This window comes from Arachis hypogaea, chromosome 15, assembly GCF_003086295.3.
Source record: "Arachis hypogaea cultivar Tifrunner chromosome 15, arahy.Tifrunner.gnm2.J5K5, whole genome shotgun sequence".
Classification (NCBI taxonomy): Eukaryota; Viridiplantae; Streptophyta; class Magnoliopsida; order Fabales; family Fabaceae; genus Arachis; species Arachis hypogaea.
Window position 1 is genome coordinate 765435 of NC_092050.1, and position 23613 is coordinate 789047.

Here is a 23613-nt window from a genome sequence, read left to right on the forward strand (position 1 = left end):
TATGTTACGTGTCAATGTCGTTCTGATCATAATCACAAAGTTAAGGTCCCATACAGTTGTTTTGAAAACTATCTGACATCATCAACATTCTCTACATTCATTGCTTTTGCTGCGTCAACCATTATATATTTGCATCAATATAATTGACATAGATATATATACATTTATAGTTTTGAAGATGAAATAATCATCAAAATGTTCCTTCCTTATATCATTGATCTTCTCCGTAGCGTAGTCTCATTCAATTTGGATTTTGGAGTAAAAGGGTTGACATATCCTTGCTTTCTTTTAAAAATAATTGTCGTTTTGAAATTTTTGTTTAAACGTTAAAAAAATAAATAAATTTTACCCAATTCGTTTTAAATTAGAGAATAAATTATCTCTTATGACATGTCTTCTTATTATTAAATAAAATAAAACAAATTAACTTATGATAATTAATTTTAACTTTTAATCTAACTTAAACTTTGTTAATTTAATTAATTCATCATAATGTAATTTTTTTACAAATTATAAAAATTATTTAAAAAATTTTAATTTTGTAATTTTTTATTTTTTTAAATTATATATTTATTTATCAATTTCAATCATAAAAAATCTTGAAAGACAAAAAATAAATAAAAAAGATTCAAGAGGCACACAAAATTAAAAATTTTTAAAATTTTCTCTCTTTTGCTTTTTTAAATTTTTAAAAAAATATATAAAATAAAATTTCTCTAATTATTTTTAACTAGGTATAACTTTTTTTAATCTAACCTAAATTTTATTAACTAATCAACTAACTATGATATATTTTTTTTACAAATTATAAAAATAATTAGAAAAGTTTTATATTTTATTATTTTTTAAAAAAATTTAAAAAGCAAGAAAGAGAATATTTTAAATTTTTTGTGCCTCTTAAAAAAATTTTTATTTATTCTTTGTTTTTTGAGATTTTTTATTTTGGGATTAAAATTGATTAATAAAGATATAATTTGAGAAAAAATAAAAAATTATAAAATTTAATTTTTTTAATAATTTTTATAATTTGTAAAAAAATTACATCATGATTAATTAATTAAATTAATAAAATTTAGGTTAGATTAAAGTTAAAGTTAATCATAATAAATCAATTAATTTTATTTCAGTTAATAAAAAAAAGATATATCATAAGAAGTAATTTATTCTTTAATTTAAAGAAGGTTAGATAATATTTACCTAAAAAAATATTATTTAAATATAAAATAAATATAAATACATAAATTTTTAATATACGAGGAATTCAGAGCAATAGTTATTTTAAAATAGATAGAGTAAATAATATAATATAATAATGTAAACTTACGGGTAAAATAATTATATAAATAGAACCAATGCTAATATTACATAAATTACCCAAACCAAATAACATTACATAAATGTCTCAAATCATATTTTTATATAAATCGAATTAAATTAATTCAAATTATACAATATAGTAATAAATCGAAATACATTGACTCAAATTACATAAAAATATTGTTTGAAGTTAAATTCGATTTATACACTATAGTACTAAATCAAATCAGTGTGATTCAAATTAGTATGTAATAATGTTAATTGAATCAGCTTAATTCGATTTACTATTTGTAACAGATTATTGACATTGTTTATTTAATTTATTTTATATTAACTTTAAGAATAGAAATCTAATTTTGTGTTTTAATTCAAATTTTAGAAAATCTACAGAATTTAAAATAAAACATTAAATGATTTCTAAAAATTTATTAAAAATTATTCTTTGACTTATTAGCATCTAAAAAATCATTGTCAAAATTTTTAATATTAAAAAAATTAATATAAAGTATAGCGTTTCAAAATAACATAAAAGTTAAAATTTAAATTTTTTCAGAACAAAAATAACAAATAATTATAAATTATAAAATGACCAACTATATTTATACAATATATAATTTAAAAATAATTAAAATACAGTATAAATATAGATGGTCAATAAATGATACAATATCTTCTTCTAGTCTGTTATTTGTTCCACAAAGGAATTGTTTAAATTTCACAATTAACTGCATTACTTAACTCATAACATACATATGATGAAACACAATAAATAAAGCCTTCGTTATAACATATATATAATCAACAATAATCTTAGAGAGGGAAAAAAATCAAGCTAAAACTTGTTTTATCTAGTAATTAATGAAGAAAAAGTATAGATAATCAACAATATTTTTTAATAATGTGTGAATGTGAATTAATAGAGTTAAAAGAATAAATTAATTTTATATTTAATTAGTAACATTAAATTAGGATGTAGTGTATTCTTATTTGATTGGTGGTTATTCTTGTTGTTCAAGATGTATGGTCATTGTTTATTTGACATTCTCCTTATTTCAATAGCATTATATTTTTAGGGAAAAGTATATAGAATCAAGAGGTTATCAACAAAAAACTAAACAAAATCACATTAATTTATATTTCATTCTTAATTAATTTAATTTTTTTATTTACAATATTTGTTATTAATTACTGTTTAATTAAAATCAACTTTTGAGTAATATCTTTCCAAAACTGCTCTTAGGATCACGGCATATAATCAAGTCCGTTTCTTCACACCTCACCCTCGAAGCCCTTTAGGTGTTACGCTAATACAAAAAAATTCAAAAAATATATAAAAGAACATTCATTTAGTATGAAAAGAAAACATTCTGCTACTTAGTAGAAGAAACATCCTAATACCTAACATAAACACTATTTACATAGAGGTTTTGGATTCATCTAGAGACATTTGACTGATTTTTTACTGATATCCTTTTGATTCTCTAACATTATTGATTAATAAATTAATAAATACTAAATAAAATAAATTTTGGATGTTTTTAGTTAATTTTTTTGTTATTAAACATTTTTATATAGTCAATTTCGATTAATCAAGTACTCAACCTACTCATCCATTTTAACTATCAGCATTAAACTCTTAAATAAAATTTTGATCTCCAATAATCCTATCGATCTTATCATGATAACTAACTAACTAGCTAGATCTAATATTGTGTATTTTATAATATCTAACCCTATTTATTATGGTGAAAATTAACTAATTCTTTTCGATCCATACTATTGAATTATGAGTATGGATAAGGGTAAAAAGGTAGAACAAAAAATAATGATTGAGTTGTGTTGAAAAGAGATTCAAAGGTATGTTGTTTTTGCTTTTTAAACCAGCCAAATACTAAGGCATATAATTAATGCTGGTATATATAAATGAAAATCCTTGGAGTCTAGTGTTCCATTATAATGCAATGTGATTATTTATAATTGGTTGGTGGGTGATCCTAACATTTTAAGGGCCAAGGCATGTGCTCCAATTATGGCAGCCACACAAACACTAACATCCCTTTAAACCTCTCATTCTACATACACAAATATTGAACCATTATTGTCCCCCCTAATAACTAGTGTACTAAATTTGTGGAACCTGACCTATATTATCCCTGTTCCTTTAACCATGTGAATTTTAAGTAACAATTATTATAAAAATATTTCCAAGATAACAGAAAATTAGTCTAAAATAGTTTAAAATTATTTTATTTTGTATTATTTAATTATCAGTAAATAATTACGTAATAGGGTAAAGTATACTTTTTGTCCCTGAAGTTTGGCAAAAATTTTGAAAATATCCCTAAGTTTTATTTTGTTTCAATTTTGTCCTCAAAGTTTTCGATTTGCATCAAATATACTCTCGACGGCTAAATTTTCAAAAAATTTAAAACCAATCTAACAATAATATATGAAGATTATGTTTGATTTTCTTGTGTTGAGAGTTGTTCTTATGAAATTGTTGTTGAATCGGTATTAAATTTTTTGAAAAATCAGCCATCAAGAGTATATTTGATACAAATTGAAATTTTTTGAGACAGAATTGAAACAAAATAAAACTTAGAGATATTTTTAAAACTTTTATCAAACTTTAGGGACAAAAAATATACTTTACTCTTACGTAATATTAGACATAATAAATGTATAATTAAAAATGTTAATAAAATAACTCTAGGTTATTTTTTGGTTAACATTACTATAAAGTTTGATTATCTCATCACAATACCTAGAAATTAGATTGCTTATACAAAGGGTTGTTTAAATTTCATAAAGACTATATATATATATATAACTCATTGACATTATTATCTTTAAACGGAATCATTTGATTGGCTAAATATATATGTGTATGGGGGTGACTCAACAACAACAATCAAAAATAAATTATGATACTTTATGAGAAAAGAATGAACTAAAACCTAAAATTGATGAGGTCTAATTATAAACGAATATAGCATTGTATGAGAATGAATCTTAATTAATTTATAATTAACAAGTCTAACTAACCGCTAGTCATGTGCGTTCTAGTGGAAACAAAATAAAAGGCCAAGGGAAGAGGACGATGTATGATATTAATCTTGTGTGTGTTAGTTTATATATGTGTCCTTGGTGCTTTAATTTAGAGACATGTCAGGTCAAGCAATCCTATCATTGGTGTCTGTCGTTTTTGGAGGGATCTTTGCACGGCACAACCATGGTAGTGCCAAATTGCTTGCAACAAACTTGTTATGCAATGATACCATGTGAATTAATAATATCTATCTGCCTAATTTTATGTAGCTACATACCTCAATTGAATAAAATTAAAGATTTAATTTGTGGTGTAAATAATCATGTAGATTTTTGTGGTTCCCAATTGTTGTTACTTGTTACTTAAACTAGTATTAGTATACTAATTCTGAAGTCCTTAAGGGGTGACAATTCGCTTGATCCTCTCATGATGCTAGTTACATTGATGGCAAAGGAATTTAATCAAATCTATGTGAAGCTTTCAATGCCATCTCAAATTGAAATTTTAAAGGGAAAAGAATAATTTTTTTATAATATATACATCTTGATCATTTCAAAAATACATTATTAAAACTTCCTAGACAATGTGGGTCAGTTACATTCATATGGGGCTGTCTAAATTTCATGTGGAAAGATGTATTCTTTAATTTAAAAACATTAAAAAAATGTTATACATACTCATGTCATGTCCAAAGGTATGCAATTAAATTTTGAAAAAAAAATGGCACATCCACCTTTGTGTGCTCTCTTAGCTTTGCCACATTACACCCCATGATTGGAGAGAGCACTTTTCAAATCCCTTGCAAGTGTATGTTTTTTAGTCTTATATCAGATGCATTGGAATATATCTTGATCAGTTTCTTTATATATTTAATTTCTAGGCTGCTTGATTATTGTGTATGTATTATATTTTTAATTATAATGCAAATTTGAATTGTCATTAAACAATCCATTGTTATTTGTTAAGTCAAAAGAAAGATGGGGTAGGTTTAGTGGTCACAAAGGAAACCTTTTGGATTGATATTGCTGATTATGAATGGTAATATTTTACATTATTTTAAAATTGAAATTGTTTAGTGTGTAGAGTGTAGTCAAAGGTCAATGTATGAGTGTGTGACATGTTGGAGAAGAGAGGCCAATGAATCAAAATTAATATTATTTTTCTTATCAAGATGTTTTGGGATCATGTGTAAATTTAGAAAAAGAAAAAAGGCTTTGGTAATTATGAGAGCTTGCATCTACTCGGTAACGTTATTCTGGTGTTAAACACACTAACATGATGTAATATTATTCACAATAAATTAATTTAATATCTTTTTCATGTATACCGTTAATCCATATAAAAAAGAGTAAATCACAAAAAGTAATTTTTTAAAATAAATTATTATCTAATTTTTATAACTAATATATTTTAATTGGATAGTTAGCTCAAAAAGAAAAATTAGAATAAAGAAAAATATTAAATAACTAATATTTTTTGTATTTTAATACCAACTTTATCTTAAAAAGAAATATTGATAACATAAAATTTAAAAACTAAATAACTTAAGGATGATACTGAAAATGGTGAAAGTCAATTTATACGGTAATTGTACGGCCCACAAAGTTGACCAGCGACGGCAGGGTTGACTGACAGACGCCGTGCCTTCACTAACGGCGTCACGGTGGGGGAGGGCGGTGCCAGTGGCACATACTTCGCTTGTCGTAAACTAAAAAGGTTACTTATAAAGACCAATTCCATTTCCAAATTTCCATATGTCAAAAGTCAAATGTCAATGCTACATTTTCATACACTAAGTTGAATTCTTACGCTTTTAATTAAATGAAGTTTTCAAAAGCTTTTTCGCGTGCCTTTTTATTTTAATATTAATTACTGTATTAACAAGAATTAACAAGAATCACTTGTTAAGGGGAGTGGATCCTCTGTGAAAAAAATTGGACAATGTCTGGTATTTAATTTTATTTTTATTTATAGAATTAAAAGTGAGAGATTATACTTTATTTTTTAAAGTGTTGAAAAGAAATAGAGAGGATCATTTCCCTTGTTAGAAAACTTTTATTTTTTTAAATTAGATAAAAATTAAGGTGCAATCAACTTCACGTGAAATTGATATTTGACAGTCATTGAATAAAAATTTAATTAAATCAGTCAAATCATTTAACGACTCTCATCTATCAACTTTACGTGAAGTCGACTGTAGATGAGTTTTTACCTTTAAATTAACTTGACTTTGCTTACTTTTTTTTTATACAAATTATATGTATTTTTTTGTTGGCTGAACCCCGTGTTTTCTTTTTAATTCTCACATATGTTTTTATTTTAACTCAATTAGAAAAGAAAGCTCTAGCTTCCCTCTCCAAGTGACAAATAAACAAGAAATGGAATGGGCAGTACAACTAATTTGATTTGGTTTGTAGCAAAATAATTCATCGGTTACGTTGATCTTAGCACTTAGCTGTTTTTAGAGAAATCTAATAAAAAAAAGATTCGAATTGTTTCCTCTGGAAAGAAAATCCAAATAGCAACGTCAATGTTTTGATTATTGAGCACAATTTAAGGCCACGGATAAAAGAAAAGTTTGGAATCATATCATGGTTACTACTAGTTTGGAATTGACATGGCCTACCAATACCAATTATTACAGGCCTAAAGCAATGAGCTTATATAGCAATATCTTTATCTTAATTAAATATTATATAATATAGAACTCAATAATAATTTCATGACATGTCAATATGGGTGACCCTCTTTGCTGGTTCATCACCATCAATGTCCTGCATTACGTTTATGAAGTACCATCTTTTTTATATTAAAATATATAATATATATTAAAAAAAGAGCTATTTAAATAAAGACACTGAAAACGTCTTTTATAAAGATGTTTTTTAATAACTAAAATTTAATACATATAATCGATTAAATTATGTTATTTTTGTCAAAATTAGGTTAGACAAATTGATTTGACTAAAAATGGTGAATCAAATCTTGAACTGGTCTAAATTAATATTATTTTTATAGAAAATCACTACAATACTCTATTATAGAAAATGACTAAAATACTTCTATTATATATATTAATTTTAAAAATTCTAAATTTTAGTTCTTTATTTTTCTATCGTAGGGTTAGGATTTAAAATTTTTAAAATTATATATATAATAAAAGTATTTTAATAATTCTCTATAATAAAAATATTGTAGTTATTTTTTATAAAAAAATAATATTAATTTAAATCAGTTCAAGATTTGATTTATTATTTTTTTGGTTAAATTAATTTGTCTAGCCTAATTTTAATAAAAATAACAGAATTTAATCGAATATATATATTAAATTTTAATTATTAAAAAACATCTTTAATTATCTAAGTGGCTCCTGTATTAAAATATACTAATTTTTCATATGGCCATAATATTTTTGATCCGCACATATAGAGAGTAATAATTGCTTCATATTATAGAACGATAGTATATTTTTGAGGAAAATAAGACATACAACAAAACTGTACTTCGCTTTTTTTAAGTCAAATAAAAGGAGAGGAGACAAACAAAATCGCAAACTAATTAAGACACATTTCATTTTTTGAACTTTTGCTATTCAAATAGTGTTATATGTTACTCTATCATTAATGGCATACACTTTTATCTAAGTGCATCATGCATGGTCATGAAAGAAGAATTTTTCTTTACATTGTAACTAGTTATTCTACATTATTTCCACCTTTGTTTCGAATCTTAAATTTACTTTTCTTTAAAAATAAAAAATACAAAGTGAGTGTCTAAACATAATATTTAAAGCTGATTTGCACAAGTAGATTTTTCCATATCTTTATAAATTAGTGTTTAAAATATATTTTTATTTATCTAACAATAGAAAAATAAAAAAACTTTGAGCTACTTAAACTTAATTTGATACAACTTTTAAAAATAAGTTTTGCTTTATTTTTGATAAACAAAAAAATACATGCTTTGCAGCTTATAAAAATAAATTAAGAATATTTTTAAAGTTAAATTATACTTATTAAAATTAAAAATTATAAAATAACTTTATATATTAATAAATATTTAAATTTATCTTTATATTTATGTCTATTATAATTTTTTAAAATTTTAAAAATGGTTTAACCAAACATAATTGGTATTGCTTGTGTTTATTGAGAATTATGTTTAGTCTGATTTACCAAATTAGATGTTACAACTTAAAAAAAATCTTTTAAAAACTGATTTTAATAAGCTACATATTTTTTAAAATAAAAATTTTATTAAACCAGTCCTGAATATACTTTTTGCGGCAAAACGCGCATATAAATCAATTGGATAAACATAATTCAGCCAAAAAGAAAAACGAGACATGAATTAACCAGGAGGACGTTTTTATGTAGTTTGAATTAGACCAATTTGAACTAGACCAATGAATAATAATTCGAATCACCTTCCTTCGAATTAGACATGAACTAGGCATGCATAAAAGTATCATAGTAATTCGAATCACAAACAAACACATATTAGTTTGAATTGGAGTGATTCAAACTAGCACCCAGTATATTGGTTTATAGTAATTCAAAGCATGCTGATTCGAATTACCAACAAATTAGTATGTGTTTGTTTGTGTGTATAATTCGAATAAGAGTGATTCGAATTACTATGATGCTTTCATGCATCCCTAGTTCGAATTGCACCAATTCGAATTACTATGTTTATGTCTAATTCGAAGTAAGGTGATTCGAATTATTATTCATTGGTCTAGTTCGAATTGATCTAATTCGAACTATATAAAAACATTCTCCTAGTTGATTCATGTCATTTTTCTTTTTGGTTGAATTGTGTTAAATATTTATCCAATTGACTTATATGGGTATTTTGTCCTACTTTTTTGTTACTATTTTATTTACAACTTTGTCATAAAAATTTTTCTAAGCCATTTTTTTATCAATACAATTCTTTACAAAACAAAGTTACGAAAATGGAATTTCTGAATGAGTTTATCTAAAGAAAAGTGAAGAAAGAAAAAGAGAAAGCTTATTATATGATAATGGAGGCAGAGGAATCAAATCACGTTTAAATGTGGGAAAGATACAAATACCAATATCTTAGCTTAAAGAGGCAAAACAGAGAAAGAGAGGAAGAGGGTGAGTCAACTCTTACGTCTACTTTCTACAGCTACCTAAACCCTATACCATTACATACTATATTGGAGATGATTTTGGTGATGATGAAGGGTTTCAAGATTAAATTAAATTACTAAATATTTACTTTTATGAAGAATGATAACAACTTTACAAAGAGAAAAATCTGAGTATGAACTTTTACGCAGTGAGGCAAGAAGACCTGCTCTCTTATTATTATAGACCTCACTTTTTAATATCATATCAGCTCATAACAAAGTCAGCATTATTAACTTCAAATGTGATAAGTTCCTGAACATCTCAGAATTAAAGTTTCCATGTTTGTGAAACGTCAATGCGACAATGCTGCATGCATGGTTCTACTAATCTTTAATCATTTTTTTCTTCAGCTTTTTTTATTATTCTTATCCCACTGATTATTTTATAAATTAATAAAAAATATCTTCGAAAAATGTAGATAAAAACTACAGGCAAAATTGGGTTAATTTTTTTGGATATTGGATAAGAATTGGTGTAATTATTTAATATTGGAAGGGACGGTGTTTTACAAAATTTTGGAGGCTATAAAATTAGTAGAGTGCGAATTGTCAAATCAAAATTTTTTTAATTTATAAAAACAATACACATATTGCATATTGTATTATTTTAATATTATTTTAATACTGCGTAATGCAATACATGTTCTGCGTATTGTGTTTGTACAGAACAATCCCCACAATACTGTAAAACTCTATTTTTTGTAACATTAATGTAAAATTCTATTCACTCTTTCATATTAAAATAAAAAATCCACAAAATTGTGCCAATGTAAAGTAAATACTTTTAGAAAAAGATAAGTAAGCAATTTTTAACCAGTCAACTTTAAATAATTGTAATTAATAATTATTAATTTGTATTTTTAAAAAATAAAATTTAAATAATTACTAATTAATAATAATTAATTAGTATAAAATGCAATTCAAATATATTTGTTGGTTTAAATCTTTTGGTTTATATTTTTACATAGGAAAAGTATAAGTAACTAACAACATTTTTAAATAATATTTGAACAATGTGAATTAATAGGGTTAAAAGAGTAAATTAATCTTAAATTTAATTAGTAGTATTAAATTAAAGTGTAATATGATTGGTGGTTGTTCATATTGTTCAACAAAATTATTGTCCCCTAGCATCCCCTTTTACATAACATACTAAGATTTTTAGTTTTAAAGTAATTTAATAATCTCATAAGTCATTAATCGAATTGAATTTTATTAGCTAAAAATAATACAAAAAAAAACATAATAATGTGATTCAAAATAAAAATATGGTGGTGTCTGGTGTGTCTCAATGTCTTACTTTTGTCACAAATTATTTTCATTATTTAAAAGGTGCACTTCTTGCTAATAGTTTAGAATAAGATCAGAACAGCTAATGCAGCTTAGTGATGGTTGAGTATGCCTTGAAGACTCAAGGGACACATTTTGAATTTCATGTAGCAACATTTGCTAGTTATTAATTATAGCACATATAGCATGGTCCAATCTAGCTCTACATCTAATCAATGCGAGTAAAATTGGCCGGTTCAGACCAACTTTTGTATATCCAATCTACTTAGCAAACCGGCTTTGGTCGAACCAGCTCATCCAGTCCAATTTTATTTAATGTTTTTATATATCATCAATTATAGATGTTTTTTTGTAACTTCTTTTTTTAACGAAAGTGTACATGGTTTTCTTATTTTCCCTTCTGATGTCAGATTAATTACTACACCACAAAATGAATTTGGGACATCTCCCATATTGAAGATCAAGTGAGAAAATTGACATCCCATTTACATAAATCAGGTTCCGGTTCAGATCAATGGGGATTCAAATAAATGCATGAGCTTGACTTCACTTACCACATTGCAATTCTTTAGGCAGCTCCTATGTACTTCCCTCCAGAGACTGAGTCCCAATAAACGGAGATGTTGGAGCATAGGACAAATTCTATGTGGCTTTGTGTCATTAAGACATGTCCCAATCCGCAAATTTCAAACAATAAGTATCTGAAGCAACTTCTGTACCATAAAAAGATGGGGGGGAAGGGGCACTAATGAGAATATGAGATACAGCTCAATTGGCTTCATGAAATTAATACCTAGCATTTATATTTAAAGAGATTATGTAATCTAGAGGAACAAGATAGGGCAAGTAATTTAAAAAGATTATGTTATTTATATCTAATCTGATAAATAGGGGTTTAATAACGTTGGTGGTGGCCTGGGGGGTCAATTTTCTAGCAGTGTTTTTTGGTTTAGGTATTTCCTAGGGATCGATGTGCAATAATAATTATTGGGAAAAAAAAAATAATAAGCCTCCGAACCAATGGCCGTTATTGTATTCTATTATTCGAAGACCTACTAGTAGTGGTACACGAACTAATTGTCGTTATGGTAATTAATGAGGTGCAGAGGTGCAATGACGAGTTTGCCCTTGGCTGGAGAAGGACGGGTCCTATGTCCTGAACATCACAATTCCCCACACAAAATTAATATCAAAGGGCAACGAAATGGAGCCCACTGCGGACGAACCTGGAACATCAACAAAGTTTGCTCAGCTACTTAATGCTGCATAAGCAACACCAGACTCCACAGTACATTTTACAGCTCATTGAAAATCGTTAGAGGTGGTAGTAGTAAATAGTAATTCTGATTCATGCCCATGCAGTTTTTTTATTTAATGTTTTTTGGCCAATGATGGCTTAGTAAATGGTTAGAAATTTGACTTTAATAATTGAGACGAGCTTGCCGCCTATTACTTAATCAATCAGCCAAAATAATAAATTATAAGGTTTGGAAAATATAAATGAGAAAAGGGAGAAGAAAGAGAGAATCAAAATCTCTTGAAGTTGATATGTGGTTTGTGGGAAAAAGGAAAACTGACGAAGATTAAGGCGAAAGGGATGAATCAGAGTAACAAGAATAAACCATGATATGAATGAGGCCCTTGCAGAGTGCCATATGGATGGGGATGGTTTTTTTTTTCCCTTCAGTTCTCACTGTTGCATGGGTCGGTGACCATAACGTGGGAATGGGACACACTGAATTTGCACAATTCCAAAGAGCAACCCTTTAAGCTAGCTAAGCTTGCGTTGACTTGTTACTGTAGTTGTGAAAACCTCCACTTGCCAGTTTACCCATGTTAAAATCCCAAGGCACCACCCCCCAATTTTTTTTTTTCACAATTTTATCATTTTACATTGCCCGGATAAAATATTCCCAACTATGGGGGAGTTTTTCTAGGCTCTCCTCTGGCATGGTTTATTATGATAAATTGATAATTGTTACTTGTTATTATACACTCAAAATTGGCGAGTGTTTTGAATTTGGAAGCAACAACAAAGGCTTTCCGTTTGGGGTGCTCTTTTTGGGGCTCTCGAAACAGAATTATAGAAAAATATACACAGACCCTAGGCCCAAAGATTACATAGATAAATAGAGGGGTGAGAAACCAAAACAGAAAGATGGAAAAGAGCAACATGAAAAGGGTCTCTGAATCTAATCCATTTCTTCTCCTTCTCCCTCTCCTTTTCCCTTTCTAAACTCAACTCTCTTCCTTCTTTCCTTCCTTCCACTCCAACACCTCCGTCCATCAAGAAAACAAGAGCTAGAATCAACATACACTACCCCCTTAACGAAGGCATAGAGAGAATGGTTACTGGGTGGAGAAGAGCGTTTTGCACATCAATCCATAGAGAAAGAGAACCCAAAGTAGTAACCGAGAAACAACAACAACATTGTGACAATAACAATAACAGCAGCACCAATAATCAAAGTCCCAAAATCAGTTCCAAGTTCGGATTTTTCTCTAATCCCTCAACCCCACGGTTCCAGTCCCAGCCTGTAGCATCGGGTCCGGGCCTCCGTTGCCGAACCTCAATTTCCACCGGAGCAACCACTTGCTCCGTCCCCAACAGCCCTAAACTTCAATGCAGCAACCCCAAAACCACCAAGAAACAAACAACCCTCAGCCCCAGGCTATTCCAACTCTCAAACCCTTCATCACCAAAATCACCATCAAGCTTCTCACTATTCAAATCTACTCTACGGTTATCCAAAGTAATACACTAAAAATTCATAAAATTTCTCTTATTTTTACTGACATACAAAGTTCAGGAAGTTCTAACCTTTTCTTTAAAATTTGTGTGTAGAGTCGATGTGGAATATGTATGCAGAGCGTGAAGAGTGGCCAAGGCACGGCGATTTTCACGGCCGAATGCTCCCACAGCTTCCACTTCCCTTGCATAGCTACACAAGCGAAGAAGAATCCAATCCTCACGTGCCCCGTCTGCAGCACGTGCTGGAAGGAGCTTCCGGTGTTGGCTATCCACGAAGACAATAAGCACAATAACAAAACCACCTCAGAGGCAACAAACAGAGACGCCGCCGCCACCACCAAAACAAGGTCGTTGAAGGTGTATAACGACGACGAGCCACTCATGTCTCCAACTTCGGTGGCGCGGTTCAACCCTATTCCTGAATCGGAGAACGAAGATGAGCAAGAAGACGAGAGCAACGAGTTCCAAGGGTTCAACGTGAGTCCTTTCGTTAGTTTCTCTCCGGAAGAGAGGATCAGGGGACTTGAAATGTCTTTATTGCCGGAGGCGGCGATCGTGGCGGCGAATAGGAGCTACGAGACTTACGCTGTTGTGCTAAAGCTGAAGGCGCCGGCGGCGCCTTTACATAAGGCCACTCGAAGATCTCCGGTTGACCTCGTGGCGGTCCTCGACGTCGGGGGAGCCATGTCCGGCGCGAAGCTCCGACTCATGAAGAGCTCGATGCGGTTTGTGATTTCCTCCCTCAGCTCCGCCGATCGTCTCTCCATCGTCGCATTCTCTGCCGGATCCAAGAGGCTGTTTCCGCTCCGGAGAATGACCGCTGGAGGCCAGAGGTCGGCACGACGCATCATTGACGCGCTTGCGGTGATTGACCAGTCCCGAGACGGCGCTCCGGTGATGAACGACGCCCTCAAGAAAGCCGTTAAGGTACTCGAGGACCGGCGTGAGAAGAACTCCGTGGCCAGCATTGTGGTTCTCTCCGACTCTAACTACTCACGCTCCGTCGCGTACTCTCAGAAATCATGGCTCATTTCCTCCACGCGCTTGCCTCAACCGGATGTCCCTGTTCACGCGATTAGGTTCCCGGGGGAACGCGAGTGCAACCACGCGCTCAACGATGACGCGTTCGCTAAAACCGTTAGGAGTTTGTTACAAGTCGTGGCTCAGGACGTTAGGATTCAGTTAGCTGTGGTGTCACGGCCTCGCCCCGTTGAGATCGCCGCGGTTTACTCACTTACATCTCGACCCGAATCTCTTGTACCGGGTTCCACACGTATCGGCGATCTTTACGCCGAAGAGGAGAGGGAGCTTCTCTTGGAGATTAAAGTCCCCGCCGCTTCGGCTGGATCCCACCACGTTCTGACCGTACGATCATCCTACAGGGACCCGCTAACGCAGGAGATTGCAAGCCCTGTTGAGCATGCAATGCTTGTTCCGCGTCCCAACACCGTACGATCGTCGTGCCCCAAGATCGAGCGGCTTAGGAACCTCCATGTCACTGCTCGAGCAGTAGCTGAGTCGAGTCGGCTTGTTGAGCATGGTGATTTCTCTGGAGCCTATCATCTCCTATCGTCGGCTCGTGCTCTCTTATTGCGATCTTGCAAGCCAGCCGTGGAACACGTTCGCTGGCTGGAGGCCGAGCAAGCCGAGCTGAACCGTCGCTTGCAAAGCCAGAAAGTTAAAACTAGCAAAGTGGAGGAGAAGGTGGAGCCGCTAACGCCGACATCGGCTTGGCGAGCCGCGGAGAGATTAGCTAAGGTTGCTATCATGAGAAAGTCAATGAACAGAGTTAGTGACTTACATGGCTTTGAGAATGCAAGATTTTAATTGTAATTTTTTTCATATTTCTTTTATTGAAAAAAAAAATGGAAAGAAGAATGTAATGTTGTAGTACATAGAGGGAAAGCAATTATGAATAGAGAATTTTTTGTGAAAAATGAATTTTTAGATAAAATGTAAAAAGAAAAAGGGAAAAAATGGTAATGGGCCAGGCCATGATAATAGCGACAAGAGGTAGCAGACGGCTAGAGCCTTTTAAGCATAGGGAAGGAAACACAGAATGAGTGAAAAACCCACATGAGAGTTAATTAGGCAAGAAGAGTGTTCTGTTTTCTTCTGTTTTGTCCTTATGCCCTTTTTTCCCTTTTGATTAATTTTGAAAATTCCAAAAACTTTTTTGTATGCAAATAATCATTTGATTCGAAAGGCTTATCTTGCTTGGCATAGAATAAAATACAAACGAATTGACAATATTGGCGGAATAGGCTTCTTCCTTTTATTTTTACCCCTTTTGGTTCTTTGTGCGATGCTGATTAATTAACCCTGTTTTTGTTGCGTCTTGTCAAATAGAATGGGAGCTTTACTATTTCTTTTTTGTTTTTGCAGTGAGTCACGGTTTGTTGGTTAAAAAAAGAAATTACTTTACTCCTGGTAACGTAATATTTATTAATTAAGACAAAGAATGGTGACAAATGTTGCAACATTAGTGGTTACTTGTCATTATACGGCATATTAGTGTTTCAAAATTTGCTTTGGAATTTAGGATTTGTTTTTCCTAATCGTATCTATACCGTATCCAGTGCATGTGGGATTTTGTTCGGTCATATGACAAAACATGGCATGTTATTATGGGAACTCGTCGGATTAAAATAAAATGAAACAAAACAAAACAAAAAACATATACTAATGTAGGTTTTCTTCATATGTAACGCATTATCGAGTGGGGATTTGCTTACACGTAGCAAAATTATGGAAAGCAAATAACTAACATTGGTGTTAAAAATGTATACGATAAGTTTGGGTATGGCAGAGGATCACGTGTAAGGGGGGGTCTTTATGAAGAAGAAAAAGGAGGAGAAAACAAATGATGAGTGGTGCGTCAAATCATGAATGCTATTCTCTCAGCGAATTCATGTTGCTAAAATCTCTCACTAACGAGACGGATCCCAAGCCAACTACTCAGTGGATCTGTGACTAATCACACACATCCAACCCAATTTTCAAACAAATAAAATAAAACCTTTATATCACTTTTTATTTTTTAAATGAATGCAACAAATATGGATAGTAGCAAATTGCATGATTATAGATATATGTGATCCATCATTCTTCTTTATTAGAAGGGAAAGTACGAGGAGGCAACGGAATACTTATATAATGCGTATAATGGATGTTTATAAAATATTAGAGATATAATTATTAGTGTTATTTTTTTCTATCAGTTGAAATTTTTGAGACGAGTGGTATCATGACATGGTATTAGAATGCTAAATCCGAAAAATCAAGAGTTCGATCCTTAGTGAATCCTAAAATTAGTTTAATTTTTTGGGAAAATGTTTATTTTTAGCCTCCTTTATATTATCTTAAAAATGTTTTTTTTAACGAAAATTATTTATCAAGAATATATAAATAAAAAGATTTTTTTAATCAATGGATAAATTATGATGATAAAATTTATATTTGTTGTAGTTTTAAGACACAATTATATTACTTTTTTAAAAAAAATATTTATCTTCACACTTATTATTATAAAAGTGATAATAATATTCTTGCAAAATACGATAAAACCTATGAATTTTTTATCCCATATTCTCTAATACGAAAAATATCTTCATTTAAAAAAGTATACCTTACAGATAAATATAGAAATCCATTAATACTTGAATTGGGTAGAACTAGATAATGGACTCCATAATTGAAACAATGGCTTATTAAATATGAAAAACCAGTCATTATTACTCCACCAAGCATTTACTTTTGCATTCTTCTTTACCTACATCGTTTTTTCTTTTTTTCTTATCTGACTAGTTTCATATGTATTGGGTCTAGAACCTTTTGCTTTTTTGAATTACTTATCTTAATGGTGTAACATTATTGTATGTTGACAGATCAAATACACCAACTACTCTACCCTCTAATATAATTACTCTCTAATCCACTCAGCATCATAACTACAAGCATACCTTCTTCTACCTACAAACATTTGAAATTTGATCAAATCACGCAGAAATTATTATTACATATTTATTACGAGGTCAACAGTTTCCTTATCCCTTATTAGTTTGGTAGAATTACATTTCAAACAAAATATACAGGGTCAGTTTGGCTAAATTTCTTAAATAAGTTCTTTTGAAAAAATGAGCTTAAAATATAAGGACTTTTATTAATAATAACCTTTAAATAAGTTATTTTGAATTTGAATAGTTATTATAGAAGTCCTTGTTTTAAAGTTGTGCATTAAATAAGAGTGATAAAATAATTTTTGAAAATAGGAGAAGTCACATTTTTTAATTTCTTCAAAAGCTCTTAAATAACTTCTTGAAAAATTAAAAGTTTATCTAAAAAATTATACCAAACACATTAATGTAACTTTTTATAAGTCAAAAGTTGAAAAAAATAAATTTTTGATGTTTCCCAAATTGATAGATAATCATGTATGTAAATCCTCTTTTATATATATATATTCTAAAGGATTTGACTCCTCTGAAGTTGTTTATTTACTTTAGAGAGAAAAGTAACGCAATCTAAGCCATTGATAACATAAACGGTTTTGATCATCTTAAATAAATAAATACATTAAAAGAACCTTGAAAATCGTGCAAGCAGCAGTTTCCTGCGTGATTTTAATCTTTCATCTTTTTTGAATTTGAATAATTTTTTGAAAAATTTAATAAAAAAATAAAATTAATTAATTTAAATTGGGTCAAAAATATTTTTTTATTTTTTATTTTAATATAAAAAAATACTCATGTAAATATACTAAATTTTTTTTAGATAAATGTACTCAATTTTTGTTGTAATCCATTGTTTTGTTTATATTTTTTATTATTTGTCTATTCTGATGATAATATACATTTAAATTTAAACTACAACATTAGACATGAAACAAGCATCATAAACATATAAAAACACATAAAAATATAAATAAATTAATTTAATGTATATCAATATAAATTTAGTAGAGATCTATAAAACCAACATCACATCATTAGTTATTCTAAACACTCTTTAGTTTGTTCTCAATTAGATTCTTATTTTAAGTATAAACAAAAAAAATTGAGTACATTTGTCTAAAAAAAATTTAGTACATTTACATGAGTATTTTTTTATATTAAAATAAAAAATAAAAAAATATTTTTGACCCAACTTAAATTAACTAATTTTATTTTTTTATTAAATTTTTCAAAAAATTATTCAGGATTCAAAAAAGATGAAAGATTAAAATCACGCAGTTTTAAAAACTGCTGCTTGCACGATTTGGTTGCACGATTTTCAAAGTTCTTTTAATGTATTTATTTATTATTTATTTATTTAAGATGATTAAAACCGTTTATGTTATCAATGGCTTAGATTGCGTTACTTTTTTCTCTAAAGTAAATAAACAACTTCAGAGGAGCCAAACCCTATTCTAAAATGTCAATGTAATAGAATTCTTCACCTAAATGTTGTTCACAATAATTTCTCCTAAGAATATTGACTTATGAAAAACCAAAATAGAATGAGGATTGATGAGAACAAGGTAAAAAGAACTGAATCTCAACATCAACAACAACCTTATCTCAAACCAATATCTTATCCATCCGATCTTGTTGATAATAATATAATATGTATAGCCTTTCCTTCACCAATTAATAATATAATCATGTATGTAAATTCTCTTTTTCTACTAGACTTTTAAAAAATCTGTCATTGACAACCTAGATAAGAGGAATGAAAATTGAATCACTCAATCTTCTATATGCAACAAACAAAATAAATCACTCACCTCACTTAATCACACTAAAAAAACGTACATAAAGCACCAAGTCTCTTTGATGTCCAAGATCGGTAACGAATAATTATTCTAATATTCAGATCCTTGAATATGACAAGATTACCATTCTGCTCATTGTCTCTAACATGACAAAAATGACTTCTTGAACACGTATCACATCTTAATTGGTACTTTTAATTTGAGTTACTATTTTAACCATAATTAGATTTTATTGTAATTAAATTTTTAAAAGGGCAAATGTATAATTTATTAAAAGATTAGAAACTGATTTTTTTTTTATTTTTCAAATCACGTTAATGTATGTGATCTTAATTCTAAATTCTTCATCCTAGTTCTCTCTCAATATCACTCAACAACTTTTTCTCACCAGTCAGCCTCTCTTGAATTTTTCGAACGGTCGAAATTCCAGAGTCCAGAAATTACGACCGCCGACTCCTCTGATTCGTCTAGCTAGCTTCGATGCATCTCCAACACTGCGGTGTCGCGTCTGTAGCTCCCTTGCTCTGCGTCATCGCGTCTCCTTGCTTCGGTGCGTCTGTCGTCATCACGTCCTCGTCCATCGCTCCTGTCACCCTAGCCATAATCTGCTTCGCCATGCTTGGACAGGTTGGTTTTCTCTCTTCTCTGTGTTCTTGAAACTCTCTAGTAGTTTTTTTTTAGTTATTCGGCTTATAATTTGATTACAATCAATGAGGCGGTGCTGCTTGGGAGGCACGACGAAGATGAAGGAATGGGGGAGGAGCGAAAGGCCGAAAGCCATTATAGAGGGTTAGGATACATCTTCTGAAAATGATTTGGAAAAAAAGCCATGTTTCAATTTTTAATATTTTAAAAATTAATTTAATTATAAAATAATCTAACTATGGTTCACCTAGCAACCAATTAAAAAGTGACACATTACATAGGATAAGTTACATATTACTTTACAAATTTCATATTTACCTAAGAGGTTGCAGATTCGAGTCTCTTTATCTTTGTTAAAAAAAATTAAAACTTTAAAATTATATTATAATTTTCTCTTTTAATTTAACTTATTTTAAAAACATAAAAAAAAAAAGAAACGAGTTAATCGAACATGCAAATATGCAACTCGTTTAACTTGTCAACTTGAGCAAATTGAATCGAGATAATTTTTTTTACTTGTCAAAAACACTTTAAACCCTAAATTACAATTTCCAGTAATACTAAAAAGTAAAAAAAAAAAAAAAAGTCAATTTTTTATTTAACAACGATAGATATAATATATGAGGGATCAATAGGTTATATATATTACATTTTCAAATGGGAGAAGTATGCTATATATGTATAAATCATATGACTCCGACAACTTAATAGTTGGAGAAATATTTTGACTTTATTGTATATAAAACAAAGTTAGAAGTTGTTATTACTTTTGTGACAAATTTGCAAAAAGATAGGAAATAGTTGCATAGCAATATATGAAGGCTAAATCTGCGTAAAAGAAGAAGAAAAAGGAAATGACAATGAACCAACTTTAATAAGCTTCCGAGAGGTCCCCTTCAAAATACACACTAAAACATAAATATTAAACTTTTGGGTGTAGCATGCAGGACCCTGTTTCCTTCACTTTTGGGGTGGAGAATTTCCCTAATTTACGCACATTTTTAAGTGGTGTTCATGAGTGGTTACCTTTTTTATTTATTTATTTTTAATTTGTGCTTCTCTAAGAGGAGGGTGTTTATAATATATGATAGCAACATGTAAATGTAAATCCCAATAAAGCCGTATTCTTTGCTTCTACTATACATATATCTCACCAAATACATACATTATTTCCACGAGGTCGGTCCATACAAATGACAAATGTTGGGATAGGGTTCTTCTTTACTTACCAAGCAAATAAAATACTCCAAATTCATTTTGCTTTTGATCAAGCCCATCTTCTAAGATTGATGGAAAGAGGGGGAACTTGTGTTATGTAATATGAAACATTTTGCGACCTCTTTTACCTTTAATTTGAGTATTGGAATATTTTTGTAGATAATATCACTCCCTATATATAAAAAAAAATAAGAAATTGAGCGGAGCAAATTGGGAAGATGATGAAATGACTTTTTTTTCTCCTTTGTATATGCACATCAAAAAAGAAAAAGTGAATTTAGAGTAAATCACAAAAATATTTCCAAATATAATTATTTATTTACCAATACAGATATTTTTTTATAATGGTTAGGTTAACATTGTTATTGTGAGGAGTGCATAAAATTAATCTCACATAAAAAAAATAAAAAAATGAAAAATTTATAAAATAAGAAATTCATTAATTTGATACCTTTAAAATTTTAAATTAAATGTATTCTTTTTATTTTATATTTTCTTACTTTGTTTTTCTTCAAAATCTTCTTAATAGTCAAAAGCTCTTCATAGTAGTCTAACAATAATGATAAAAACTAATTTAAAAATATTTAAAAGCACAAAAAGTGAAAAAAATCTTTGTTAACAAAATCATGAAAAATTATTTTAAGAAAGATTATTTTTTTCACACACCAAAAAAAATTCATGAACATGACCTTTTTTTCTTTTTTTCTTTTTAACAACTTGCCACTTTGCCATTAAATCCTATTTGAATCGTTTTGGCTCCAGTAAATCTATAATGCACCAACCAATTTTGGTTGGTCGAGTGGTCAGCTCGTCCACTTAAGCAAGTGTCGGGAGTTCGAATTCCGCCTTGTGCATGCAGCAACCCATCAGATCCGCAACGGATTATTCCTTAACAACAAAAAATATCTACAATGCACCTCAATTATAAATTCTATTTGTCATTTATTAATGTTTGCTACTGCCCATTCCTCACCCTCACTAAACACGTTTTCCCTCTCAAGTGCACAAAGAAATAACACATTAATATTTATATTAATATTTCCATCAACTAGGTTCCTGGTCATCATAACATTATGAAGCACACACGTTCATTTATGTCTCTCACATCATAATATTTTCTAAACAAACAAATACATAGAACCTTTGTGAACCACGATGCCTTTTACAATCATTCCAATACGCATCTACTAATGATCTAATTATATTTTTTTTTAATACTAAAAGAAATTATATACAAATATGAAAAATTTAAAAGTAACATATTAGTGTTTTTAAAATGAATTGTAATTTTCAAAAAGATATTTCTCACAGTATAGGTTCTACATATCTCAAAGATAAGATATCTATATAATGTTTATTAGTATAAAATATCTCTCACCTCTTATGCTATTAAAAAAGAGTTAGACTTATTCAATTTCTAACATGTCATGTGTATCACATAGGAAAATATTTTTCCTTTCATAATATCTGATGTTCTAACACACCAAGAATTAATTTGTTGTGAATTCAAATTTTAGAATTCGAAATTATAGTAATTATTTAAAGAAGATTATTTCGATAAAGACACTAAAATTATTTTTTTAAGACGTTTACATGTGTCATTATATTATTGGACATATTTATTAAATTAGTTAATAATATATTTTTTAATAAATTAGAACAAAATCGGTTTATTATAGCAATAATAATAAATCCAATTATCTGCACCATAATTATTAGACCCGATTTGATCCAATCGATTTATACAATCTAAATCGAATCATGTCTAAATTTTTTGATAAAAAGATAAATATATCCCTTATTTTTGTTCTAGAAAAAACAAAAAAAATCATGATCCAGTAGGTTATGTAAATTAGTCGGTTCGACCGGACCAAATAACAATTAGATTTATTGTTATTATTATAAAAAATCAGTTTTATTCTAGTTTGTTAAGAAATTCAAAAATAACTGGTTTTATTAATACATCAAATAATAATACGACACATAAGTGCCTTTATAAAAAGACGTTTTACGCATTTTTATAGAAACATCCTCCTTATTTAAATAAATAAATGAGTTGACGACTCAACTAACCTAAGTTAGTCTTAGAAAAATAATTAATTAAACAAGAAACTAAAATGTATCAAGTCTCGAAGTTTATTTTCATCTTCGTCATTATTTCGGGTCAAGGCCCATGAGATGTCACCAAGTTTTGAAGCCCAGTTTTATGAATAATGTAAAATTACAATCAGAAGCCTCTGCTGTTCTGAACAAAAGAATATGATCCAAAAAGAAGAGACAAAAAAGAAGAAGAACATCTAGTTGTAAAACCGAAAAACAAAAGCCAATTTAGATTTCTCACACGCTCGCTGAAATTTTTAATGTAATAAGCAATCTTTATGAGTTTGATTCCATAAAACAAAGCACTACTCATATATTTTGTTCCAAATTTT

At 29.4% G+C, this 23613-nt stretch overlaps 1 protein-coding gene and 1 long non-coding RNA gene across 2 annotated transcripts; one reads left to right on the plus strand and one right to left on the minus strand.

The window, feature by feature from the left end:
- Nucleotides 1-11079: 11079 nt before the first annotated feature.
- On the minus strand, nt 11080-13776 carry LOC140179572 (uncharacterized). The gene is made up of 2 exons (XR_011873093.1): nt 13636-13776; nt 11080-11527 (listed from the first exon to the last, which is right to left on the minus strand). It is a non-coding gene; the product is annotated as an uncharacterized lncRNA (long non-coding RNA).
- LOC112747384 (E3 ubiquitin-protein ligase WAVH1-like) lies at nt 12473-15503 on the plus strand. Its single transcript, XM_025795365.3, has 2 exons — nt 12473-13567; nt 13660-15503. The coding sequence occupies exons 1-2, from the start codon at nt 13160-13162 to the stop codon at nt 15391-15393; spliced, it is 2142 nt and encodes a 713-aa protein (XP_025651150.1). The 5' UTR covers nt 12473-13159; the 3' UTR covers nt 15394-15503.
- Nucleotides 15504-23613: the final 8110 nt, after the last annotated feature.

Coding starts and splice junctions, on each gene's coding strand:
- LOC112747384 (XM_025795365.3), top strand. CDS start 13,160: ATGGTTACTGGGTGGAGAAGAGCGTTTTGCACATCAATCCATAGAGAA. Junction 13,568..13,659: donor CTACTCTACGGTTATCCAAA/GTAATACACTAA, acceptor ATTTGTGTGTAG/AGTCGATGTGGAATATGTAT.